This window comes from Mustela putorius, unplaced genomic scaffold (assembly GCF_011764305.1).
Source record: "Mustela putorius furo isolate JIRA1106 unplaced genomic scaffold, ASM1176430v1.1 tig00000151_pilon_pilon_pilon, whole genome shotgun sequence".
NCBI lineage: Eukaryota > Metazoa > Chordata > Mammalia > Carnivora > Mustelidae > Mustela > Mustela putorius.
Window position 1 is genome coordinate 2178361 of NW_025421296.1, and position 27642 is coordinate 2206002.

The window sequence follows — 27642 nt, forward strand, 5'->3', positions numbered from 1 at the left end:
GCTACAAAAAAAGCAGCAGGGCTAACCAGAAATGAGCAACAGGAGATTTCTGATAAATAACTCATGGTTATCTAGAAGCTGAATTAAATCACAGACACCAGAATTTGGAATTTCATTTTGAACTGCAAAATTAGAGGTAACAGCCTCCTACTTATATGATAGTGTCAATTTAATTTGAAATTTGAGTATGGTTTTACAAGCTTAGCATTACATTCTTTTTTTTTTTTTTTAAGATTTTATTTGGCAGAGAGAGAGAGATCACAAGTTAGGCAGAGAGGCACGTAGAGAGAGTGGGAGAAGCAGGCTCTCCGCTGAGCAGAGAGCCCGATGCAGGGCTTGATCCCAGGACCCTGAGATCATGACCTGAGCCAAAGGCAGAGGCTTAACCACTGAGCCACCCAGGTGCCCCTTAGCATTACATTCTGTGGTAGCAGAGAGCATTTATGTATTTATCAGGTTTCCATGCATTTAAATTTGGAAAAAAAAGATGATTAAGAAAAAAAACCAACAACAATCTGGGTGTCCCTGTTGGATACTATAATGGATGTTAATAGTATTTAGAAATAAAATGAATGAGATTACCTTTTTATGGGCTCAATATTTATCAGTGAAAAGTGCAGAAGATGAATTCAGCCCTATTATCAGGCAGCTTGAGCCTTTCCCAATATAAAACCGGAAGTTAGAATGAATGCTTCTTTCATTGGGTTTGCATCAGGTAGACCAAATGAAGATTGTATAACTCATACACCGCTCACAAATCCTTTCTCTAATTTGAGAATAAGAAAATCCATTATTAATTTTGGATTCTGACAGGAGAGACAAAGAGGGAGCAGTGAAGTTCTGGGGGAATTTAAAATCTCACTACATTCCCAACTGACCCTAGTTTGGGCCACTTCATTATGGAAAGCAGCTCTGGCCAATCATTTTTTTTTTTAAACTTGAGCCTCATTTCAAGAGACTCATTGGTCTTGCTTCTGCAGACTCATAATTCCTTTATTTGCTCTTGGGAAGAAAAAGCAGGTAGAGGCTTAAAAGCTAGATATCCCCACAATCCTATCTACTTGTTCATTATTCTTAACCAGGCAGAAAGTTGATGCAACACCTGTCTCTAGCAAAGGATTATTTTCAGATACAGAGGTGTTGCCAGAGACAACTGGTCAGAGAAGTTAGGAGGGAGAGGAAAGAGGAGGATCCAGATCCAACCCTTAGAACTGGTTGCTGCTTTCTCCATAGGACTGTGCATTGATGGACCTCCTGTCCCTCGCACTTTCTTTTTCCCCTCCCCTCTCATTCGATGTCCTTCTGACCCCGAATTCGACCTTTCATAGTAAGAGATCAGTATGTTTTCACACTTGGGAAATCTCATTCAAGAATTTTTGTCAATGGACAAGTCATAAGAAGCCCTTCCATTTTAGGGCTCATTGACGTCACCAAGGAGGCGATAAATATCTGTTGATATAATTGGATGTGAGATTCAGTGTTGAGATAGCAAAACTCTGCCCCTCGTTCTCTGGCAGGGCCCTATGATTTATGCAGGAGCAGAGGCAGCACGCAATCGAGCTGTCAAGAGAGCGTCAGCTTATTAGGCAAATGCTGCGTGGTTTCTGAAGAGGGTCGACGCTATAAAATCCCACTCCAGGCTCTGTTGTGGAGAAACTCAGAGCCCAAGTCCGTTGAGAGACTGAAGAGAAAGATAAGAGGGGAAGAAAAAGAGAGTGAGGACAGAAAGGCGAAGGGAAGAAAACCCCTGAAAAAGCCCCGCAGACGTCCCTCTGCAGAGAGGCGGCAGCGCCCCACTCACCTGCAGAAGCACCTCAGAAGGTAGGGAGTGCTTAGACGGAAACGCGCCTCCAACTTTGCATTGCCTAAACTGCCATGGTGTGCGCGGCGGAGCCGGGTGTCCCTTTGAGAGTATGTGTGTGAGTGTGAGTGTGTGTGCGCCTGTGTGTGTGCGTGTGTGTGTTTGCTGACTGTGCTTCAAGATTCCGGTAGTAGCCGGGATGTGTCAAAAGCAAACTTAGACGGCTGCTACCAATTACTCCTCGCTGGCCTTGTAGACGAGTCCCCGCCATCGATCTCGACCCCCGAGAGAAGGACACAAGGGCTGGGATGGAGAAAAAGGAGGAGGAGGCAGCAGTTCTCAATTTGGAGGACAACGCTGAAAGATCCGGAGAGGGCGGGGGGTGGGGGTGGGGGTGAGATCTAAAATTTGTAGATCTTCTCTAGAGTTCGGGGAATCGGTTTTGGGGATCATTAGAAAGGGGGCTCAGAGACCCTTCGAGGGTCTCGGAAGAAGGGTCACTCCAGCCCGACGAGGGGCTGAGCTTTAGTGCTGAGCCCTGTAGGCATCCCCTTTCCTGAAACCACCCCCCGCCCCAGCTCACTCCAACTCTAGAAGTCCTAGTTCGAGAGCTTCAGCACCGCGGACAGTGCCTGCCTGAACCCCCGAGGCACGTCTGTGTGTATCCGGTAGAAAGACCCCAAGCGCACCTCCCATTTGAGCTAAACTCTGACCAACTCTTTCTTTCTCTCTTCTCTCATTCCTCTCTCCGCCCACCTCTGTGCCGCAGCGAGCGCCCCTACCATGCGGCTGCCGCTGCTCTTGTCCGCGGGCGTCTTGCTGGTGGCTCTCCTGCCCTGCCCGCCATGCAGGGCCCTCCTCAGCCGGGGGCCCATCCCAGGCGCCCGGCAGGCCCCGCAGCACCCCCAGCCCCTGGATTTCTTCCAGCTGCCGCAGCAACCCCAGCAGCCCCAACAGCCGCAGGCTCGGCCCGTCCTGCTCCGCATGGGGGAGGAATATTTCCTCCGCCTGGGTAACCTCAACAAGAGCCCCGCTGCTCCCCTCTTGCCCGCCTCTTCACCTGTCGCTGGCGGCAGCGGCAGCCGCCTTTCGCCGGACGAGGCGGCTGCCAACTTTTTCCGCGCTTTGCTGCAGCAGCTGCCGCTGCCCCGGCGCCCGCTCGACAGCCCCGCAGGTCCCGCCGAGCGCAGAGCCGAGAACGCCCTCGGCAGCCGCCAGGAGACACCGGAGAGGGAGAGGCGATCCGAGGAACCTCCCATCTCGCTGGATCTCACCTTCCACCTCTTACGAGAAGTCTTGGAAATGGCCAGGGCTGAGCAGTTAGCGCAGCAAGCTCACAGCAACAGGAAACTGATGGAGATAATTGGGAAATAAAACGGTGCGTTTGGCCAAAAAGATGCAGCATTTAGCACACACACACAAAAGAAATGAAAAAAAAAATTAATAAAGTATCCTGTATCATCGCATTGCTCTAATACCATTTGTTTATTTTTTTATAGCTTGAAGCCTAGCCGATATACAGCGAGAGAGCCTATACTCCTTAATTAGCATGCACAAACTGTATTCACGTGCAGTAACAGCAACAAAATGTTATTTGTATTGTCTACTCTGAGTTTCCATTTCCAGGTGTCTTTAATGGTGTTTAGAAAGTATAGACCCAGAAGGAAATGTTTTGAAGCAGACAGAAGTCACCCAATTTATTTTGTTGTGGTCTGAGCCAAAGAGAATGTCATTCTCTTGGGTGGGTGAAACAAAATCTGTAAGCTCTTTGAATCAACCTTTCCTTGTAAACGTTTCGGTAATAAAACATCTTTCCAATCCTTGGTCAATTTGGTTGTGTAAGAGAATGTTGAATATTTATATTTTTAATAAAAGCTGCAAAGATAATGGTGACTTTATTTTTCCTTTTCCATGTTCGTAGGAGTAAAGCTCTCAGCTACTGGCTTTCTTCACCCTGACTTCAGCACAAGAGAAAGCAAAACTCCTTGCATTAATTTCCTACTAAAAATGCAAACATACACCAGTGGCTTACACAGATACTGCAATTGCCTCTCTGTACGTCAGATTACACCTCTGAGGTTAAGTTAAAATAATTTGGGAAATTTCTTCCAACTTTAAGACTTGATAATTCTATGAATAGGAGATCAATTCATAATGGAAATAATAATTAACCCTGATTAACTATAAAATGTTAAATAATTGTAGAGGACAGGGAAAGAGGAAAGGCAAAGAGGAGAGAGGTTTGCAAGGCATTCCTCCAAACTATAGGGCCAACACTGCTTGTTTTTTGTTTTTGTTATGAGAAAGACTCACTTTATCAAGCTACTATTTGGTACCAAAGATATACTTTTTCTATGCTATTTCAGTGCCCACTTTTAATAGGAGAAACTTGAAAGCTTCTCTACTTAAAGCAACGAATTTAATTGCTATAAAATGGCACTTGGGAAAATGTTTTAAATAAAAAATATTTTGACTTTAATAACTTCACAAATGCTCTTCTCATTTATGTCTATACCAATCCTCATCACTGTAATTCTTAAGAATATAAACTGTGCATTTTGAAAATGGAACAGGCACATCCAATTAGTTCTACAGTGCATTTATCTTTGGTAGTTGAGTTATAACTTAAAAAAAATTCAGTTGAATGTATAATAATCTGAAATTAATTTGGATGTATGAAGATGCTTCTTCCCTTGGGACCCTTTGAAGACACTTGACTAACATATTAATAGGATCACATGAAACACTGAATAAATCATTATAAGACTAAGTTGTTAAAAACAACATTTATTTAAGAGTTCATACAGAATAAAGTAATACTTTTGAAAGAGGCATTATGGTGGGACAAATAAATCAGGATTTAAGTATATATATGTATTTTAAATATGTATTGTGTGTGTATAGATATTTAAATACACACAGTTATTCTATGGTTCACCAGGTTTTGTGCCTCAGTAGATACATAATAGACAGTTCCTGTTGGAAATTCTTTTTTAATTCAAATGCTTGATATCTGCACATCTAACTAAGTTGAGAAAAATTCACCAGAAATGTCTTAGGCCTTCAGCCTTCTGGACTAAGAAGTGTCACCAGAGCTAAGGAACATTTCTGGATATACCTCAGTGACATCTGTTATGGAAAAGAGGAAACCTTTGTAAAATGTTTCATATCTTTGGTCAATGATTTACCTTTTGTCCATATATTGATAAATCAGTCACTTCTGAATTAACACTGAATTTCACTGACCAACTGCAATGTTAAAGAAGAAGAAAGAGAGAGCTACTATATTATAACAAAAGCCAGTGCCTATTAGAGACAATAGTGTAGTGCACACTTTTTTTTACACTTGCCACTTGTTACAGACACACACATGTATCACACCTACATACTCTTCATAATGTTTCCCACACAATAAAAGATTTGCATAAGGTCAAGTTTCTTTTTTCCAATACTTTCAGCAACTGTTTTCTCAAAATTGTTTTCCCTCTGGAAAGTCATCTGGAATTAAAGGGTTTCTTCTTTTTTTTGCAGAAATCCTGTTCAGAGGTCCCTTTCATCACCTGCATCATATTAATTTCACCTAGGTTCCCTGCTGCTGGTGTGCATCTCAGCCAGGCAGACAAAGGGCAGCAGTTGGAATGAACATCATTCACTCAGGGAGTTCAACCAGGAAAAGGAGAAGACATGACGGGCTGGCTCAGAATCAGCTCCGTTCCCACTCCCTGAAGCTGCGGCCTGTACCTGGAGGGGAGGGTCCTCAAATCCAATCTGCAACAGAAGAAAATCTGGATCAGAGGAAGAAGAGCCTAGTCCTTTTGGGTTGGTCCAGTCACTTTTCTACTTGGGAGAAAGGATAATAATAATAATTATTATATAGAACATAATTATTATTAGGGATGGAAAGCAAGCTCAGGCTGTCTTGGCTACGGCCAAGAGCCATGAAAATAATTCACACTCATGATCCCAAAAGGGGCAGCAGTAATGCATGCAGTGGAAGGAAGTTCTTGGGAAAGGGTCCAGGCTATTTTTTTTAAGTTCACATATATATGATTTACTAAGCCAAAAGTGGCATTGAACTAATAGGAACTTGTGTTTAAAAAGTCCTCAGTGTACAACATGATGACTATAGTTAACACCGCTGTCTGACATATTTGAAAGTTGTTAAGGAGATCCTAAGAGTTTTCATCACAAGGGAAAAAAACACACTTTTTTCTTTTTGGCATCTATATGAATTGGTGGATGTTAACTAAACTTACTGTGGTCATCATTTCATAATATATGTTAAGTCAAATCACTTACACTTTAAACTTATACAGTGCTCTATATTATATATTTATATGTAAATAGTATATTTTTTGCAAAGCGGCAAGCTTAGTTTTGAACAAATCGTGAATGAAAGGACTTTTTTTTTTCTCTAGGCAATAACATCTAATGACATCAAAATTTCTAAAGAGATATCTATTTTTTATATAGATAGCTCCATAAAAGGTATCTATCCTTTATAGATACCAGACAGATACCATTGTGATTTTGAGTAATTGACCAATCTAATATCATAAGTGAAATTAATTTTTATTGTTTTGAGTTGAAAAAAAAATGATGAAATGGGAGACAATCATACAGGAGTCTTGCTGAAATGCAATTTGATGTGTATACTCAGACTCCTTACATTTAAAGGTACTTTGACAAACACAGCTCTTCCTAGAGCTACGGAAGATGGCCTAACAAATTCTGATGACTTCACTGGTAAAATTATCCTGCTGGATTAGAATGGCACTGATTTCAAAGCAATGAGGTAGGCACATGCATTCAATGCAGAAGCCCGGGGTGATTTTGTGAAGCTGCTGCATGAATGGACGATAGAAAGCTGACATGACAAAGCAGAATTTTGGTAAGTATGCTGTGTTGTTGCCACTTAAAATAGTTTAGAGTGAAAATGAGTGCTTTTCCTGCACCTTCCCAGATTTTACCGTAAATATGTGTTTTAGGGTAATGTTTCAAGTTCAGTAAAATTGTCCCAAGTCTTTATGGTTCGGGGATTTTCCTTCCACCTGCCATGTTGTTCCTTAATAGAAAGTTTAGAAAGGCCATGAAATCATACTCAGTTACAGTAGAATAAAATCAAAGCAAGTAGTTTTCCATGAAGGAATAGTTGAGACATCAAGTGAAATTGGGCTTTTTTTTTTTAAAGGCTACTATTATGCTATTAGATTCTATTTGGTAATGGGTTAGATACCTCTGTGTCCTTGAAGTTGATGTGGAAAAAACAACCTGACAGAACCCTGTGCCCTTTTATGGACATCAAACTATTTTCTTCCCCACTGTAGTCACCTTACTCTAACTAATCCTAAAAACAAAACAAAACAAACAACAAAAAAAAGAAACCAAAATAAAACAAAATAAAAAACCACCAAATAAACCCCCAATCCAAGTGATCTGGGCATATCAGTGAGCTGTGGAAGACCTTTTTCTAACCACAATTTTATAGAAGTGAACACTGAATTCTGCCTAAAAATACAGACCACGAGTGTGCATTTTGTAGCCTCTTTTTCTTGAAAGCAGACCCTAATCTAGAGGAATCTTCCATGACAGCTGTTCTGAACTATGTAAAGGGCAAAACTAGTAGCGTAAGGTATTTTCTGTAGAGGGATATAATCTTTGCAAAACTGCTGGTGGCTAACAAACCATTTGATACTGCCTTTGGGATTTGTATATATTTTTGTGCTTCTCTGTACTTGAGAAGAAAATCTGTCTTCCATTGAAAAAGTTCTAGCTGTTAGGACCTTGACAGCTTTCAAAACTTGCTATCAAGTAGTTTAGGTTGCTCCTTTAACATTCCTTGTGTTTTCGTGCAGTTATTAGATTTCCTTCTAAATGATATGGACAGATGCTGTCTTTCAGAGAAGAAAAGCCAGTGTCTGAGTGGTTGCCAAGAGCAGAGATTTATCCTGAGTATTTTCAGGTGGCTACACCATCTTCTTGGTCTTGTTTATGTAAAATTGGGGACCCACCAACTATCTCAGCAAAGATGTTTTATGCCAAGACGTTGAGCCTGGCATAGAATCCTAGACTAGCCACTTACTAAGCTGTATGACTTGGATAAGTCAGTTAACCTCTGACTTAAAAAACTAAGGTTTTTCTTTTTGTAAAAAGAGATGAGACCCTATCTCACAAGGCTGTTGTAAGTACTGAATAAATAAAGTAATATATCTAAAGCACTTTGCACATGCCTCACTTACATTAAGTGTTTTTAAAATGTGCATTTCCTCCTTCCCTCTTCACCCCTTCCTTCTCCTCCTTCTTTCTTTCCTTTCTTATGTTAGTGAAGAGGCTCCCCTACAATGCAGAATCACCTGGGGACAGCCAATGAGGAACTATATACAAGAGCGGTGACCCCCCCCCCCCCGCTGTGAGGAAAAATGATTATATTTGCAATCATCTTGTCAGAATTGGTTATTATAGGATTTAATTCCTGTGGCATACTGTAATCATGATTATCCATGATCTATCCAGTGTGTCTCCAAGTAGCCCAACTTTATATATGGCTCTTTCCTAAAGGAAGAATGAGTTAAAGATTTAGAAACCTCATCTCTATATGAATACAGCCCACTAAATCATAAGCAGACCTTTTTCCTATAGCTGTCCTCAAATAGAATTGTATATATGTATTCCTTTAGGTAGTTTTCCAAATGGTCCTCTATCACAGGAAATGCTATTTCTTGGGAATACAGGTGTTCCATGGAGCTGAACAAAGGATAGAACATGACAAGCACTGAAATTCCCTACCTGCTTTTGTGTTTGTCCTGCATTTCAATCTACTTTGAGATGTATAAAAAGATGAAGAAAGGATTATTAGTCCCTTATTACACTAAATTTTACACATTTTTCTCCAGTAACCAAACTTACAACCATCACCTACCACTCTGCTGTATCACTATGGGGCTTCAGATTATTTGAGAAATGAATTTTAGGCATAAAATAAAAGCAGGAAATGGATTAGGGGGGCAGCATTTTCCCTGTTTCAACTGCGAGATACAGTTCAGTCAAGATCCACAAAAGACCGTAGAGGGGAGTGATATACATTTGCTTAGGAGGAAGGCTATCTTCTTAGATGAACTTGACCAGGAATGCCAGGTATTCATGAATCAGATCCACGCAGAAATAAAATACTTTACTTGGATTTTTTCCCTGTTACTATCAATTTTTTTTTTTTGAGAAGAAAAAAATTGTCAGATTATGATACAAGGTTCTTACTCCATCAAAGAGTAGGGCGATGAGAGGTTTTTCCACCCAAAGCTTCATAATGTGTTGGCATCATCCTTATCAAGTGAGGTCATCTAGAATCATTGCTTATTGATGGGGATCAAGGAGCATGCATTCTTCCAGAAGCCTGTGGACATCTGTCTCTGTGCACAGGACCGTTCCAGGTTATGGACTGTGTTTACTTGGTCTGAACTGTGTGGCTTGAGTGGTATCTTGATACAAACTTGAATTAGTTGCAACATTAAAAAATCAGGTGCAAGGATGTGGAGAAAGAGAAGCCCTTGGGCGCTGTTGGTAGGAATGTAAAATGGTGCAGCTGGTATGGAAAACAGTGGGGCACTGCCTCAAAAAATTAAACACAGAATTACCACATAAGCCAGCAAGTCCACCTTTGGGCATATCTCCAAAAGAGTTGAAAGCAGAGACTCATATATGCACACCTATGTTCACAGGAGCACTATTCACAACAGCCAAGAGTGGAAGCAACCCAAGTGTTCATCAATGGATGGACTGGATAACTAAAATGTAGCATATACATATAATAGGATATTATTCAGCTTCATAAAGGAAGAAAATTCTGACACATGCTACAACATGGATGAACCTTGAGGACATTATGCTAAGTGAAATAAACCGGTCACAAAATGACAAATATTCTGTGATTCCACTTACAGAATACAAGAAGTATCTAGAGTAGTCAGACTCATAGAAACACAAAGTAGGATGGAGGTTGCCAGGGACTGGGGGAAGGGGTAGAATGGGGAGTTGTTTTTTAATGGATACAGAGTTTCAGTTTTGCCAGATTAAAAATTCTGGAGATTGGTTGTGCAACAATGTGAATATACTAAGACTACTGAACCAGAAATGGTTAAGATGGTAATTTTTATGTTATGTGGGTTTTACCACAATTAGAAATTAAGAAAAAAAATAGGAGACTTCGCATTAAAATCTGGATATGTGGGTTCTCTTGACAAAGCAGAAATACAGCAGTCCAGCACCTGCATGGAGAACCCCCACTCCCTGTCCCCTTGGATTGGGTATGCTCTCTCTCTCTCCTGATTTCCATCATGCTCACTACTCCCTTTTGCCTCCTTTGCTGCAAGGCTGGTTTCAGTGGCCCCCCCTTTTTTTTGTGCTTATATAGTTGCTATGCTCAGATTAAAGAGGAAGGCAAATTAAATCTTGTATTTATGCTTTTATTAACATTTTTCTTTTACCTGGCTTGCTTTTGCATTAATGTTACCTTTGTGGTCTCTAAAGACACACAAACCTGTTGCTCTTAACCGAAGGCTAGTTTTTAGTAGGAAAGCGTCAATGAAAAGAGCATGAAATGCTCAATGGAGTCTTTGGCTTGACTTTTTTTTTTTTTTTGAAAATTTTATTTATTTGACAGCACAAGTAGGCAGAGCCATAGGCAGAGGAAGAAGGAGAAGCAGGCTCCCTACTGAGCAGAGAGCCCCATGAGGGGCTTAATCCCAGGACCCCAGGATCATAACCTGAGCCCTAACCCACTGTGACTCCCAGGTGCCTCTCTTTGGCTTGATTTTCATGCTAAATGTGATTTTTTTTCTTTTTTTTAAGCCAGCATGCTGCTTGTAGCAAGATTCTTGACAAAGCATGAAACTGCCTTCAGTGCTCAACTGAAGCCAGATGTGTCTGTCCCTGGGCACTTAGCAGAGGGGATCTAACTGGTGCAGTTTAGTGAAATGCTCTTATCCTAGCATGGAGGCAACAGCAGTAGCCCCTTTACCGAAATACATCCTGTACCACATGACCCACTGGACCCAAACCACACAGATGCGTTCCTGATAGTCACTCTCGCACAAGTCTGGGTTCACATTTAAGAGGGAAAATATTTTTTTTAGCTGGCCCAAGTGAAAAGCTGGGCTCTCTGATCAGTAACCAGTGCCCTCAGGCTCCTTCAAGGCTGCCCAGAGACTCCAGGAGGTGCCTGCATCTGCTTTTCCCCAAATGATCATTCTTTCTACCACTGATGATCCTGGTCTGTTATATACCTGCCTGTGTTCCATTTCCTCAGCTTGTCCAGGTAATAGTAAGGTATCTGATCAACTGAATGACGACTGAGACATTAATGGATGCTGATGGCTTAATGTACACCCCTGCCACATAGCATGGGAATGTCCATGTCTTATCCTGAGGGACAACTATAGTGAACATGGGGGCCATTGTGTCAGACCATTGAAGGGATGTTGGGATCAGGGAGAAAATTTGTGTCCAAGCCCCAACCCTTGGGCTTCCATCACCTCTCTGCTGCTGTGTATGCCAATCACAAATTCAACCTGAAAGAAGGATCTGGTTATTCCCACCTGTTAAATGCCAGTCCTCCTTGGCCAATTCAAAAGGACCCTTACCCATCTATAATGAAATCCATTTGCCTTAAAGGAATGTGGATAGAAGGGATAAGGCTAGACTTGAGGCTGCTGAGTGGGCAACCACCCTGTTTTTACTCTGAACCTGCTAGGCTGGGTCAGAGAATCAAGGTCAGAGGCTGGGAACAGGTATGAGTAGAATTGCTGAGGTCATGCCTAGAATGTTTAGTCAGAAAGACTAAACTCAAGCACTGGCCTGCTCCTTGCTTAGCATTCCTGAACTGTAGGCCCTTGGATAGCTTAAGCATTATGGATTCCAGACTGGAAAAGAGAATACGTCCAAGAACGTGAACCACGCATCAGTTTCTGAGGTATAACTAGGATGTGGTCTGTAATTCACAGCCAAGGGTCTAAGCCCTGGAAATTCTGCTGGGCAGGTCTTCTACTGCGGGTATTTCTTTCACAGGAATACAGATGTTTCTGCTTGGTGGTGGAGCAACTGAGATGCATTAGGAAGCACAGAGGTGTGTAAATATAGCACACTCTCTGTGAATGCTACAGGAAGAAGAAAATAGGTACACTCCAAAAGAGCTATAGAAGGAAAACACCCACCAAAAGCATTTTTCTTGGGAGGATTTGCAGCTGTACACACTAAGTAAAGGAATGGGTGATGGGCGAGCCTGGGTGGCTCAGCTGGTTAAGGTTCCAACTCGATTTCAGCTCAGGTCATGATCTTGGGGCCCGGGAATCCGGCCCCATGGGTGTCTTTGGACCCTGCACTTTAGGGGGCTGTCTGCTGGAAAGTCTCTTTCCCTCTCCCTCTGTCCTTCCCCACCACACTCCTTCTCTCTTTCTCACTCTGTAAAACAAATAATCTTTTTTAAAAAGAAAAAGAAGTGGGTGAAGGGGTTTGATTTGGGAGCTTTGCTCCTTGTTAAGGGAAGACCAGAAACCAGAGTAATTTCCTCAGACCTATGAAACAAGAAAAAACTAAATTTACCACTTTTTCTTAACCCAGAGTAAGATTTATGGTGTGTACTGTTTTGTTTTAAACATGGTATTTAGGCATTGATGGGGTCGGGGTGGGGAGCAGGAAGAAGCTAAAACGTTGGTATCACAACCTGACAAACAAAAACCAGCCTTCTCTGATGTGGACCTGATGATTGTGTGTTCAACTGTAGAGTCTGTGTTCTCACCCACCCTGAAGTACTGAATTACAAAGAACTGCTCATTTGATCATTAATTCCTCCCAGACGGGAGCTTCTCCGCCTTGTGTTAGGCAAATAGGCCAAACAGGTCCTCTTCTAGAGTCTTGGTAATACCATCAGCCTCAGGCTCAAGGAGGCTAGGACCTTGCTCAAAGTAACGCTAATGAGAGTGCTGAGAGAGATTAAGAGTGACCACAAATCCAAAGAGAAAAGCAGCTGCTGTTGAGCGTGTGAGACTCACGGGAAGGGCCAGTTCCAGCGCTGGAAGTCAGATTGGGAGAGGCAGGTTGGTCAGCAGTGTGGGGTGTAACGAAGAACGAGGGTACACCGCCATTGCAACGGTTAGCCACACGCCTGCGAGCAGCGAGGCCTAAAAACGACCTCTCTGCCCCGTGAGTCCGTGCCAGTGCATCAAGAGCTGGGACTCAAAGCAGGGGAGCCCCTATTTTGGCTTAGTCGTCAACCCATGTAAAGTGGGGATTCACTCACTTTTCCTACACGCGAGCTTGGCGGAGGGTATATTGCACGCTAACAGCTCACACTCCGTGGCGGGGCAAGGTGGGGCGGGGCAAGGTGGGGGCGGGGCATGGCGGGGCGGGGCAAGGTGGGGCGGGGCAAGGTGGGGCGGGGCAAGATGGGGCGGGGCAAGGGATCACTGGGCTCTAAGCTCCCGCCTCCTGTAAAATGTGCAAGTCTAACGATTCCTCCTGGGCAGGGTTGTTTTGAACTTTGAACGAGAGAACGTCTGTGAAAGACTTTGTAAATGACAAAGCAAGGGACACACAGTAGTGACAGCCCTGTCACGCAGCATCGGTTTTTCAGATGCATCAACGTGGTGATGGATTAATTCTTTGTGGATGGCAGTGGGAGAAAAGAAATCCCCAGTATGTGCAATACTAGCAAGGGTCTTGGGTTAAATTAGAATAATAAACAGTTTTAAGACACTGGAAGCAAAATTCAACTAGCTGTAAGAACTCCCCCAGAGAGCTCTCCCTGGAGGCTGCATTAATGTTTTCACGGAATTGTAGGGCTGTAGGCACAGGTTGCCAGGGGAAATGAGTTCATTATACTGCTTACACACAACATGTATTTCCCTCTTTCAAATGGATACATCCATTTTAGCTTCCTGTTAAAATAACCTTTACCAAGGATGCTATTTGATCCTGAGAAATAGAGCCTACAATTTTAGTATAGACATTTTTTGTCCTTTTAGAAAATCCCCCAACTTGACAGTAATTAGGAAGTCACTTTCCCAACAGGAAAAAAAAAAAAAAAAAGCCGGAAAAATAATTGCAATTGAAGAATACAAATGAAAAAGCATTAATAATGTTAATGTAATGGTCTCATTAAAACTTCCTTAAGAAAAATCTTACTCTCTCCTATAGTTTTTTACTATGTAAAATGGACTGCATTTTATTATCATAACTTCTTATAACTGCTAGAGTTATTAAGTCCTGGATGGTGTTATGCAGTAAATATAGGCCAGTCCTGAGCCCTGATCAATTTTCTCTCTATTTTTACCAAGCTTAAATTCCAGCACAGGCAGGGTGCTGGCATATCAGCATTTTGTAAGCTTGAATCTCCTAATTTGTTTAAAAAAAAAAAAAAACCCACAAGCCAGTTGCTCTCAGTAGGGATTTCTGTCTGAAAATAATTTGACACCCTGAATCCCTCAATTAAATTTAGAGAACATAGTTAAATTTTCATTCATTTCAGTTTGTTTTGGAAAATTAAATAGATCATTTCAAAGAACATGGGGCCTGTAGTCACACTCATGGGAAATCATGTTCTTGGTCTCCTGCTTAATTTTTTAAAATGTCCTGTAATACCTTGGGAGATTAAATTCACTTGGAAAAGCAGTTTTCCAGCCCTCTAGCGACCAACATCTCTCACGTCTCAGTCTTCAGGTGGCAACTAGAATTAATATTTGCCCTGGAAATCAGAATCAATGGTTTGGTCTTAAAGATCATTTGCATGAAAATGATTTTATCTTTTTGTATGCGACAGCTGTGGAGACCCAGGATTCCACATGGTGCTTTTCCTTGGAACTTTGGCCTAATGTTCATCTTGGTTTAGGAAGATATGAATATCTTCTAGGAGACCAAATCTTGGAATGATGAGAAATTTGATAAGGCCTCAGATCTGAGGACACATATATTGGTTTCTGAGAACCTAGGAGATAAACCCTTCAAGAAGGGAAAAGACTCTGCGAGCCCCTACTTGTTAAACCATAGGCTTCCTTCCTTCCTTCCTTCCTTCCTCTTTCTTTTTTCTCCCTCCTTTCCCCTCCACCATTATCTCTCTCTGTCTCTCATGAAATGTTGTTTTTTTTTGTTTGGTTGGGTTTTTTTTTTCCTCTGGGAAAAAAGGTAATATTTATAGTGCCTGGACTGGGGACTAAGATGGTATGGACTGATTTTCCTTGGTGTCACTTGCCCACTGGCATTGACTTCCATACATCCCTTTTGCTATTTTAAAGTAAAGAGCTCAAAGGTGTAGGGGACCAATGTGGTTCCTAGGTTCTGTGTCTGAACTCATGATATGCTAGATAGGAAGAATTTGGAAACACTTGAGACAGTTGAAAGGACCATGCACTTCTGCCTGACAATACTTGGGTTGGGAATCTCAGATCTTCTTAGCCAAGAAGGCAGCTTGGTGCTGGAAGTCTCTGGCCCATGATAGGGTAGCCTCTGTCAATAATGTGAAAACTGGTTTAGATAATACAAGGAGTGAATTAGGGCCTAAGTGTATCATGAAAATATACAGAGACATTTGCTTATACAGCTAATTACATCAGAACTAAAAATAGGGCACCACAGCCCAGTGACAACCAGTCATTGAATCATAAAGTTCAGCCTAGTCACTTAAAAGCATTAGATATGTTGGCTATTTCAGTTCCTGAAATGCTTGGCCCTGTACATTGCTAGGGGCAGAAGGGGAGATGGGATTGTTGGATTGGGGCTATGAGGCCTATTGCCAGACACTTGCTACACCTTAAGGATTGTTAGCATCATTCTCCCCTAGCCTCTCCCCACCTGCCTTCTAATTTTGCTAAGTTACTTTAAAAGATAGTATATGTGTATGAGGACCCTCATACCCATTAAAGCAGGCAGATGCACACGAAAAAGAGAGAAAACAATTTTGTTTTGCTTAACACTTATCTTGGGATAAATTCTTCAAGACAATGGAACAATGCTAAATATAAATGCACCTAAACAGAGTTTCAAATGCATGAGGTAAAAGTAATAGAATTGTGAGGATAAATACACAAACCACCAGTTATAATCAGAGATCTCAAACTTCTTCTCTCAGCAATTGATAACACAAGTCAACAGAAAATCAGTAAGGATATTATAGACTTGAAAAACATTATCAATTAGGGCGCCTGGGTGGCTCAGTAGGTTAAGCCTCTGCTTTCGGCTCAGGTTATGATCTCAGGGTCCTGGGATCAAGCCCCAAATCGGGCTCTCTGCTCAGTGGGGAGCCTGCTTCCCCCTCTCTCTCTGCCTGCCTCTCTGCCTACTTGTGATCTCTTTCTCTCTGTCAAATGAATAAATTTTTTTAAAAATTCTTAAAAAAAAAAAAAAGAAAAACACTATCAATTAACTGACCTAGTTGACATTTATAGAACACTCACTCAACAACAGAAAATACAATGTTTTCAAGTGCACATGGAAAATCCACCAAGGTTGATCATATTCTGGGCTATAAAACATATCTTAAATTTAAAAGGATTGAGAATATATAAAGAGTATTCTCTCTCCACAACAGAATCAAACCAGAAATCTAACAGAAGGATATCTGGAATATCTCCAAATATGTCGAAAATAAACACTACTCATCTAAATAACTCATAGGTCAAAGAACAAATCTCAAGGTAAATTAGAAAATATTCTGAATTTTAATTCATAAATTTCATTTATGAAAGTGAAAATACAACATACCAAATCTTGTGGGATGCAGTTAAAGCAGTAAGTAGAAGAAAATTTATAGCATTAATGCTTATATTAGAAAATAAGAAAGATTTCAAATCAATAATTCAAATTTTCACCCTAAGAATCTAGAAAGAGAAGTGAAAATTAAACCCAAAGTAAGCATAAGGATGAAAATAATAAGGAACAGAGATGAATGAAATAGAAAACTGGGAAAAAAAGAGAGAGGGAAAACCAATAAAGCCAAATAAAACCAATAAATTAGAAGACTTACGTTACCTGATTTAGAGACTTCCATAAAGCTATAATAATCAAGACAGTGCCGGTATTGGTAGAGAGACAAACATACAGATTAATGGTTCAAGGTAGAGAATCTACAAATAGACCTGAACACATATGGTCATTGGAATTTCTACAAAGTCATCAAGGTAATTCACTGGGGGAAGGTGTTGGAACAAATAGTGTTGGAACAAATACCTATATGGAAAATAAGCAGACAAAAAACAATCCTTGATCCTTTTCTCACAATACAAAAATTAACTTAAAATGATCTTAGATCTAATTTAAGAGTTGAAACTATAAAAATCCTAGAAGAAAATGAGATAAAATCCTTGTAATTTTTTGAGGTAAGCAAAGATTTCTTGAGACACAAAAACCACAAAGCATAAAGGAAAAAAAAAATGACAAATTGAACTTCTCAAAACTAAAAATGGTTGCTTTTCAAAATATACTTAAGGACATGAAAAGGCAAGCCACATACTAGGAGAAAATATTTGCAAAACATGTTTGATAAGGGAGTTTTATCCAAAATAACATAAAGAACTTTTACAACTCTCCAGTAAGATAAACAGCCCAAAGAAATAGGGCAATTGTGAACAGATACTCCATCAAAGAAAATATCAAAATGGTTCAGAAGCACATGAAAACATGCTAAACATCAGTAGTCATTGGGGGAAATGCAAATTAAATGACATAAAATACACATCCATTAGAATGGTAACACATAAAGAAGATTGACACTGTGCCCAAGGGGATGCAGGGAAGGGATTAACTGAACTGCAAAGGCACATGAGAGCACTTTGTAGACTGATGGAAATATTCTACATCTTAATTGTGTAGTAGCTATAGAAGGCTACATGTTTGTCAAAACTGATTGAACTATAACACTTAGGTAGATTTTTAAGCCACATATTGCTCTTCATTCATCTACTATTCTGTGATTAGCTCTACCGCATACATTCTAAGAATTTGCTCTACCGGGCAGTGAGGTCTTTAAGTGCCCTCAGGTGGTCTTTAGAGTTGAGCCGTAATAGATTTTATGGAGTTTATGGCATCAAAAGGGGTAATTGCAGCTCTGTAAACATTCAGCTGAAAACGTGCCATGGAAGAGATTTGGGAGAGTTTGGGAAATGGACATTTATGGAAGAGCTTCAAGGCAGGACATATATTTTGAGAAATGAGATGGGCTGTCTATTTCACTGAGAAACTGTTACTATTGTCCGTTGGTGTACAGACTCAGGCCTGAGTCTGTAACCCTCCCAATGACATACTGAAACAATTTATAAAATTCTTAGTACTACATTTTTCACTCTCCACTGTGTAAATCAATGAATCTTTTTTTTTTTTTTTTTGTAGTTACTTCATCTTCCCTGTGAGAAAACTGAGGCTCAAAGAAAATAAATGCCCAGAATTGGTGCAGAGAAGTGGGAGGACAGGAACTAAGTCCTTTTTATTAATTTCATAGATCCTTCCAGTGCCTAAGACAGAATTCCTACCCAACCTGTTTGTCTATATTCAGACTTGAAGAATGGAATGTGAAGAGTAGCTATTCTATTCTTCAACAAATGGCTATGATATGGTAAAGCTTCTAGGTTCTCTTATAACCGTAGCTTCATACTCTGGTGAAATATGTGAGATGGAGTTCTTATAGAGGCAGAAATTTGCGGAGATCATAGTCAATGATCAATGTCAAAGTCCCTATTTCCAAAGCAACTGACTCTCATTGGGGTGTGTGTGGGGGCGGGAGGGGGCGGGCAATGGGAGTTCCTCTGACCTTGAGGCAGCCAGCATGGTCCAGCTCAAGTATCAGCCAGAACAGCAGCCAACTTAATCCACCCAACAGGAAGACATTTCTCTGGAAATCCCTGTTCCCTGAACAGCTTCCTTTAAACACTTTGGACAAATCCTTCCACACAAGGCCACTAAACCTCTGTAGGGAGGGAGGAAGGGAAACAGGGAGGGTCTTTCATTGTTGCTGGTCCCACTTTGGAAAAATCTAACTGCCACATATATTCCCAATAAAATACTCAGTTGTCCATGAGTGTAGGTTGTGGGAATGGTCCTTGTCTTAACACTCAGGTGTAATTTGCATGTAAGTTGTATGAGAAGAGGAAGGGCAAAGGAGGGAAGCAGACTGGACTTGGAACTGGCCACAACAAGGCATGCCCAAGAGATGAGGCTCACAGAGACTGTTTTCCAAGGGCAGCTGACCCGCCTCTTTCCCACCTTATTACTGCCCTGTCCTCTAAGATTGACTAGGGTGTGATGTCACTTTTTCAAAATAAATGTAAACCTTAATACCTGAGGTGGATCAAATGTTATTTCATCCAAACTCTCTTTGCATTGACTGAACATACAACAGTTACGGCCTAGAAAGGTGGAAACTTAGAAGGCAATTTTGCAGCTAAAGACCAGTTCATGTCCAGGGACTTTCACGGGGGTTCCTGGGTGGAATAGAATGTTGCAGGATTCAAAGTGCCTCCTGCAGAAGAGTCTCTGTTCTGTGGGATTCAGTTTTGCCACAGGGATGAAGCCAAACCTTGCTGAGAAATTTTTTTTTCAAGAATGGGTGGTGTGGGGGGGGAGGCAACAGTGTTCCTCTGAATCCCAGGTGGCCACTGGTGGAGACTGCTGATATGTGGTTTTTGCCACGACCAGTTTCTAACATATAATCTGCCTGTGCAATTGGGTGAAGAGAGAAAGTACAGGAGAAAGTAGAGATTGTATGGTATCAGAAATCACAGGCAGCAAAGGCAAGGGCGGGTTTCACTGTGTGAATGGATGCGAAGAAGGCACTTGGAAACAGAACATTTGCCTTCTTAAAAGCCTGAAAGGGACTGACGTGAGTTTATGGATCAGTCGGTGAGCCTGAAATGCTTGAGATTCTCAGGCAACCTTATTCCCTGACACATAGTAGAGAGAGGTAAGACCACCGGGGAATCAAGGAGAACTTTTGTGTCACATCCTCAGTGTCCACGGAAAGGCTAATAATAAAGCATGGAATTCCCATAAGCTAACCTTGCATTGGACAAATATTAATTTAGTGAGTCGGGTTCTGAAGTGGTGAAAATGAAGCAGGCCTGCAAAAATCCTCAGGGGCCAGGAATCTGATACTCGGGTGAGGTCTCTATTGATCTGTCCATATTCTTTGCAATGGTGAATGCCAATCACCCTACTCCAGGGCACTCCCAACTGTCTCACCCTCATCTGAGCAGACAGGCATGTGAATGTCAGGGTACATGACATGGGCTCAGTGGATGGCAGGCAAGAAGCATGACTCTTCCCCCTGCAGCCTCAGAGAAGCATTACAAGAATATACGGCAACAAAACCCCAAACCTGAATTCTCAGAATATAAACTGAACTCTTCAGACAATTATTCAGATCCACAGTGATTCAGGATATTCCCGTAAAATATGGTGTTTTCTCTCTCCCTCATTTGCCCCATTGAGTCCATGGCCAACGCTTCTACCCACTGCTCTTCACCACAAATAATAAGCAGACTGTAAGGATGCTAGGAACACTCTAGGGTACACAGGTTTCTGGCTCACTATTGAACACCGGGGGCAGATCCTAGTCACCCATAGTTTCAGACATGACAGGGACCCATGGAGATCCTACCATCATTGCTGAACAGACAGCTAATGAGGCAGAAAGGAACTATGATGGGAGCTTCCAGAAGAGTCAATGTCACCCCAGGAAAAAGTCAATGAGCCAGAAATAGCTGAGGCCTTTCAGCACCAGTCACCCTGAATTGATTCTGAGCTACAGGCACAAGGAGCTGGGCCTCAGGTCCAACAGGGTCATTTACTCAAAAGAACATGAGGCTTGAATCTTTAAATATTTTTAAACTGATAATCTCACAAAGGCTGTTAAAGGAGTAAGATGTCAGTTCCCATGCAAATCTTACAACAGTCATTAAGAAAAGACTTGGCTAGGAAAAGGAAAGGTTTTGGCTTTATGACTTTTCTTTGGTTCTCATTCTTTATGTCTGGTGGATGAATGTTGATCTTCTTGCTTTTTATTCATTCAGATCTCACCTGGCTGAGATCCCCCTGATCGTGCTGCACCCAGGGTATCTTTCTGTCAGAGATCTCCTCTCTCAGGAAAGACCATAAACTCTGAGGATTCAAAAAGGACTGAGAAGTCCCCCGGACCACCTGCCCACCAGTGCAAGGATTGCCTGAGTATCTTTGGCAAGGGTCATCCAGCCCTATCCTGGGTGCCTCTGGTGTAAGTGTATGAAATGTAGCTTCTTAATCTATGGAAACCGTATATATTCCTAAACTCATCCTCCCTGTACTTTAAGAGCAGTGAATCCTCACTACACTTTTGAAACTGGCCTCCACTTGTGGCTATTCTGGAGGATCCATTCTTAGTGGATTACTGAATAATTGCCCTCTGAGTCAGGATTCCCCTCCATGCAGGATTAGATAATGGAGCAATTCTCCTCAGGAAGGCACCTTGAGGTGATTGCATTGTAGGGAGCTTAAAGCCATGAGTATTATCTAGAATTTCAATCTTTTTCGATGGCTGAGCCTCAAAGTTGGGGAGAAATTGATCTCTGAGCCTATAGAGTAGGAACATTATGTAAGAAACTGCATGAGATGTTAGTGAAGGGAAAAGAAAATATTTCCTACCCATTAAAGTTAAAACCAAGCACTGAATCTGACGCCAGATGTAGTGAAGTATAAGAAAAGCCAAAAGTGCTAGGCAGATTACTAACTCCTGTGAGAAAACAAGAAGAAAGCTTCACTGATATTATCACAAATAATATTTTCAACATCATTTAGATGGATTTTGCATTTGGGTTTGGAGCCCTATTACATTCTCCTATTATGGGGTTTTGCACCACTGTTTTCAGAAAACAGCTCCTCCTGACTCAACTTCCACTAAATATGTAAGAAATTCAATTAACTTTCTAGAAATAAAGTTACCATAAATTTTCTAGAAAACTTTACATTCCATTTTTAACCAAAAAACTACCTCAAAATGTTTCCTTATACCAAACATTTATTTTTGTCATTTTTCATTTGTGAAAACAAATATATGACACAAAAACATGGTACTTTTCAGTTTTCCAAAAATAATTTCCCTTTATTACCTCATGAAATTAAGGTTCACTTGAGCAGATACAGTCAAGAAATAAGTAACTTTCTGATTTTTTGAAAAATGCTGTTTGTTGTTCATTATCACCTGATGACCCGGCGCATGGAACCAGGGAGTATTTATCTGACATCCCATGTCCGGGCAACATTCATGTCCGCACACCATTTAAGAATGTTCATAAGGATGGAACAACCATGAGCATTCTTCCTTGTGAAGAAATTATAGAATATTTCTTCTAGGGAGTCTTTGAGCCATGCAAACATCTAACCCATTGTAGGAAAAACATGGCCTTCAAAGTACCTTATAAAAAGGAAAAAAATAAAAGGTATTAAGTAACCCTTAAAAAAAGCCTAATGTAGGAAAACCTGTGCTTTTCTGCTCCCAGCAGCTCATGTTTAGGAAGCTCTGGTTTAATCAAGCCAATACTATCTTTTTCTAGGCATAGCCAGCACACTCCCAGAATCCATGAGTCAATTAGAGGTTATTTTCCAGAGTGGACTTAAGAGCTCAGTTCAAACGTGCTCCTTCACGGTTGCTGGGAATGACACAAAAGCTTAGGATTAGTTTTTGGAAGCCCAGAGAGGACACAGAAAAGGCTGAGCAAGGGCAAGTGGCCTTGGCAAAGGGAAACCTGGGCCAGCAGCCAGGCACCACAGACAAAGCAGCTTCCGACTGCATGCGTCAGGGTCCGGTGTGCTTGGATCCCTTCCCCTGGGAAGCCAGGTGTGGGGTCACCTCACAGAGTTAAGTCAATCTGTTTTCCTTTTTGTTTTGCCAGACTTAAACAAACAAACAAACAAACAAGCCCAAATTGGAGGATGAGTTGTTTCTGCATTCTCCCCACAGCCAGGGTTTCTTTCTGCCCCTTGGGAAGCCCTTCTTTCTTGCTGTGACCCCAGCAGGACGCTAGGTGGCATGGGGGAGCATTCCAACACAAGAGCATCAACACTAACCTGAGAAGTAGCTGCAGGTGAACTAGTTTCCTTACCACTCACTGCTGCCCTCTCACTGGCTGCAGCTTCTGCCACTTCTGCCTTCTGCACATTCGAATCCTCAGAACCAGGAGGCCCTATGTGTCCCAGACTTTCGCTCCCTGAGGTGGAAGGTGGGTTGGTGGTGGCTTTCCGGGTTTGGCCTTTGTACCAACTAGGGTAAAACAAGGGATCCGCAGGGTCCGTTGCTGCAGGGACTGGAGTTTCAGACTCTGTGGTCTGCTGAGAGCCAGTGGGCACAACCTCCCCCTTAATTGGGGCAGATACATTCAAAAGTAAAAAAAGAGGAAGAAGAAGAAGAAGAAGAAAAAGCAGTCGGTTTTAGTTCCCTTTGGGTTTGAAAACAGTGAGCTGTCTGTGCAGTGCCTGATTTAACACATGTTCAACTTGATCCCACCCTCTGTGAGCACTCAGGGAAGGAGCGCTGCCAGGGCTCCTCTGTCTGGGCACCTTCACGTGCCCACTCTTGTTTTCTGTGCTTGTCCTTCACTAGATGGTAGGCTGAGACAGATAGCAGATGCCTGAAATGAAGGGTGCTTATAAAATATCTGATACAGAAGAAAGGTCGATCTGTTGGCCACGATCAATATTTTGACATTCCAGGTGGGCTCACCAAACCTCTTTTCTAAAATCCCAAATTGATCTTATTGATCAAATCCACCTCTCATTTAGTTACCACACCTCTTTCAAACTCAGGGCAATTGGTATACCCAGAATTTCAAGAGTCGAGGGGCTGTTAATGATCTTTTAGCCTGGTTTCCTATGGAGACCGAACATAGAATGTAATTCTTTAATTCAGAGTTTCCCCTCTAACATTTTGTTTCTATCAATACTTTCAATCCACTATGAAAGCAGGTGCAAAACCAGGACACCTTTTTGATGAATCTACATTGCCCACAAACTCTATAAGTCGAGACCTCTCTGCTGAAGGTGCCATGAAGTCAGCACAAAGGCTTGAAAACTGGACAGTGACATCTTAGAAACAAAGAGTCAGCCAATCAGATACAGGATTTGGGATGAATTATCTCCTAGGAAATCTCTATAACAGTTCTTTTAACATATAATCTCATGGAATGACAGATATATAGAAAATCAGATGTCATTTGTTTGCCCACTTACTGAAAGATGTGACAGGGATAGACAAGCATGACTTCTCTATTGATCATCTTTATTATCTACAGAAAATTCAAAGTTCTAAAGGTGTAGTCATTTTATTTCTCACCCTGTACCCCACAAATGGTTTCAGAGCAGACCCAATCTTCATGACTTTGGCTCTCTATGAACTAACATGTTACACACATAGCCCTCTCCTCTGCACACAAAATTTCCAAAGATTGCCTCAGATTTGAGGGTGCTATTGGTGGGAAAATTGAGTTAAACTCAGTCTCACCAACCAATGATAACAACGAACTGTTGAATCACTTAGTGGACTTTCCCCCCTGACTTTGTGACTGCTCTGAATTCTTTTGTCTTTCACATACAAATGTCTGACCTAAAGCTACTCTTTTCTTAAGGCAGAATCAATTGTTTCGGCTATTCAGCAAGGAGGCCCACCTGTGTGTCCTGTGGGAGGGAATTAGTGAATGGTTACCTGTGTCACTGGGACATCTGCAGTGGCTGGCAGGGCTGGAGGTGGCTCTGGGGAGAAAACTGGAAGTGCCCCTGTGGCAGCCTGGAGCTCTGAGGCCAGCTGAGAGGGCTCCAAGGCTTTCTCTGGACTTTCCTCTTCTCCTGATGACTCTGTTCGAGCATTTTCTACCTCTTCCACTTCTGCTTCTTCCCCTTCTCCTTCCGCTCCTTCTCCTTCTTCTTCTCCTTCTTCTTCTTCATCTTCATCTTCTGGTAAGGTAATATGTTCTTAAAATCATTATAATTACCACTGCAGCTATGAAATCAATTAATGGCCAGTACTTAACAGCCCAGATTAAAGTTGGGCTAGGGAAATCTTCTCCATCAGACGCTGGACTATGGCCCAAATATGCCACATTCTAGTTAAATGTGGACAAGAGAAATGTGAAGATGGGCCCAACCATCTCCTTCCTCCTTGTTCCCCTTCTCAGTACAAAGCGCAGTCCTTACTACTACTGTGAACTATGGACCTGACCCCCACTCCCAGAGCCTGGCCACATTTATACCATACTTTGTCACATCTGCAAGCTCCTGGAGGGCTGGGGCTGAGATTTTCACTTGTTTATCTGTGTCAGATTACATGGAAATACAACTCTCTTCCCTTTCTCAGAAAACATACAAAACCCTGTCTTGTTTTAATGTCTTACCTCCTCTGTTCAGTGAATGCTGACTTATGCCCAGTTAAAGCCATGACTCTTTTTCTAATGCATTGATCTTAATATTCCCTCGGGAAATATTAAGAAGAGATAACAATATTAAGTAATTTTTTTTTAAAAAGATACATCCTGAAGACTTGCTTCTCAAGTTACATCTGGGGGGGCCTGGGTGGTTCAGTGGGTTAAAGCCTCTGCCTTCGGCTCAGGTCATGATCCCAGGGTCCTGGGATGGAGCCCTGCATCGGGCTTTCTCCTCAGCAGGGAGCCTGCTTCCCCCCTTTCTCTCTGCCTGCTTCTCTGCCTACTTGTGATCTCTATCTATCAAATAAATAAATAAAATCTTTTTAAAAAATAAATAAAGTTACCTCTGTATACACTGATATAGATTCCTGGTTATTAGTGGTCTAGTCAAGGTGTCTTGTCATCTAGATGACCATGATGAATCAAGACCATCAATAACTTTGGTCAGTTCCAAGGTTATTTTCCTTTTTTCAATTATTTCAGGGGGACTAACTTCCAAGAGGGCAGTCTCTGGGCCAAATGGTAGAGATGCATTTATAACTCATGAAATACATCTGGTCACAGAGAGCCAGTTTTGTTTCCAGGTGTAACTTATTCTGTGACTCATTACTATTCTTGCCCTCTAAAGTCCGATTAAGTGGATGTGCTACAATATCTCTCCAAATGTCTTCTACATTTTATTTTTATCTCATCCTTAACCTTGCACTCGGTAACACTTCACAGCACTGTGGTTGACGCCTCGTGTAGGGTTGCTGTTGAGACATCATCATCACCATCAATTATTAAGTGTTTGACTGCTCAGAGTCAAATGCCCAAAAATGGCATTCTAATGGGCACTGTGCTGTGCAAAGTTAAACACTGTCAACCAACTATTGAATCTATAATGAAATAGAGTTTCACATTGGATTATGATCCTTGTATAATTGTCGACATCCATTCTGGAGGTGATCCTGAATCCCCTCTTTCTCCTGCTGAACCCAGCTGCAGCTCTCACACACCTGCAACTTTGGCCAAATGGTCACAAGAAAAACAAACCTCTGTAAAAATCAATTTCGCGGATGATTTTTTCTTCTCTATTGAGGTTGACTGTGAAGTGGTTCATGTTCTCATAACCATGTTCTATTTTCTCCATCTGAAATGCCTTCGATGCTTCAGAAATTCTGCAACAAAGACAAGTTGCCACTTTCTGTCATGGTCTAATGTTTGATAGCCTCGGGTAAAAATGAAAAGTATGCATTTTTCCATAAAATGAAAATTACTTACTTTTGTAACAGGGTTTTGGCATTCTGTGAAAGCAAACAAAAGACAGACCTACTTAAGTTCTTTTCATCAAAGACTTAATTCTTTCCTCTGCTGATTCTGAAAATCTCAGAGCTTAGTTTCTAAATGCTGTGAATAACTGCTGTTTTATACCAGAACCTTCTTATATTTAAGTGATGTCATGGTCCCTTAAATATATGCTTATGAAGTTGTTTAAACAGATGGAGACATGAACACATAATGAGCTTATATTATAGTTGGTAAAATAACTCAAAATGAGATATACATAAAATAACAAAAATATGATGACACCTACTTCTCCAGCACCCACCTTCTTGATTAGTTTTATTAGGTACCAAAAGGAGACTTACCTGCAGAAACACTGCCATTTCTGGCTCATCCATGAACTGAATTCCTGATTCAACCAACTTTGACACATTTTCCAAATGATCAGAATACTTTTTGATCAGAGCACGGACATGTTCCAGTTTCTCCTCTTGGGTTCGTGTAATGACTTGGGTCATTTCATTTTTCCTCTCCTCCAGGATGCCATACAGGTAATCAAACTTTTCACAGAGTTCCTGTTTCTGTTTTCTGCAGCATTCCTGTTAGTTGGGTTAGCTCATGTTAGAAGGTGTTTGAAAGAGTGTCTATTTGGCAAAATCACCTGGAATGTTTTGGAGGATAAGAAAATTTGCATATATAGGGTATTTTTTTCCCTTCAAGCTGTCCCTTAGAGATTCCCATTGTGTTGATACTTTGAAAATCTCATATTTATCAAATTTGATGCTTAGACAAACCCAAATCAACCAAATTGGCTAAATGGATCAATGACTTTTTCATTATGTTCTTTATAAATGGAGAATTTCATAGAAATTAGGACACATTTTTAAAAAATTATATATTGATTAGATAGCTTATAGTGTTATATTTTGCCTTACGGTGAGTGTGTGTATATGTATGTGTGTGTAATGAAAACACCGTGATACTTCCTGGTTTGTACCCTTCAGTCTCTCTGCTCCACCTACACTACTCCTGTCCTAGTTTCAGTCCTCGAATGGAGATTCTGGTTCTTCCCACTGGCCTCTACATCTGGAATTTATTCAGGCAAACCCATGGAGTTTTTCAAGCTCCAAATTCATTTTCCTGGAGTACATTTCCCTG

General features: G+C 41.4%; 2 protein-coding genes across 6 annotated transcripts in view; one reads left to right on the top strand and one right to left on the bottom strand.

Annotated features, from left to right (window-relative positions):
• Nucleotides 1-442: 442 nt before the first annotated feature.
• CRH (corticotropin releasing hormone) lies at nt 443-3193 on the top strand. The gene is made up of 2 exons (XM_004772963.3): nt 443-1821; nt 2571-3193. The coding sequence occupies exon 2, from the start codon at nt 2585-2587 to the stop codon at nt 3173-3175; it is 591 nt and encodes a 196-aa protein (XP_004773020.1). The 5' UTR covers nt 443-1821; nt 2571-2584; the 3' UTR covers nt 3176-3193.
• Nucleotides 3194-3267: 74 nt separating this feature from the next.
• TRIM55 (tripartite motif containing 55) overlaps nt 3268-27642 on the bottom strand; it is a 44398-nt gene continuing 20023 nt past the window's right edge. The window contains exons 5-11 of one of the 5 annotated variants that reach the window (XM_013046093.2): nt 26850-27083; nt 26482-26504; nt 26254-26378; nt 24504-24751; nt 22874-23161; nt 6772-6866; nt 5457-5569 (exon numbers count right to left, since the gene is read on the bottom strand). In XM_013046093.2, the coding sequence (XP_012901547.2) occupies nt 6786-6866; nt 22874-23161; nt 24504-24751; nt 26254-26378; nt 26482-26504; nt 26850-27083 (999 nt within the window). In that variant the 3' untranslated portion in view covers nt 5457-5569; nt 6772-6785. Of the gene's footprint in view, nt 5570-6771; nt 6867-17283; nt 21540-22873; nt 23162-24503; nt 24752-26253; nt 26379-26481; nt 26505-26849; nt 27084-27642 lie in introns of those variants that run through there. The other 4 variants (XM_004772965.3, XM_004772970.3, XM_045075728.1 and 1 more) reach the window with 4 other exon arrangements.

Coding starts and splice junctions, on each gene's coding strand:
- CRH (XM_004772963.3), top strand. CDS start 2,585: ATGCGGCTGCCGCTGCTCTTGTCCGCGGGCGTCTTGCTGGTGGCTCTC.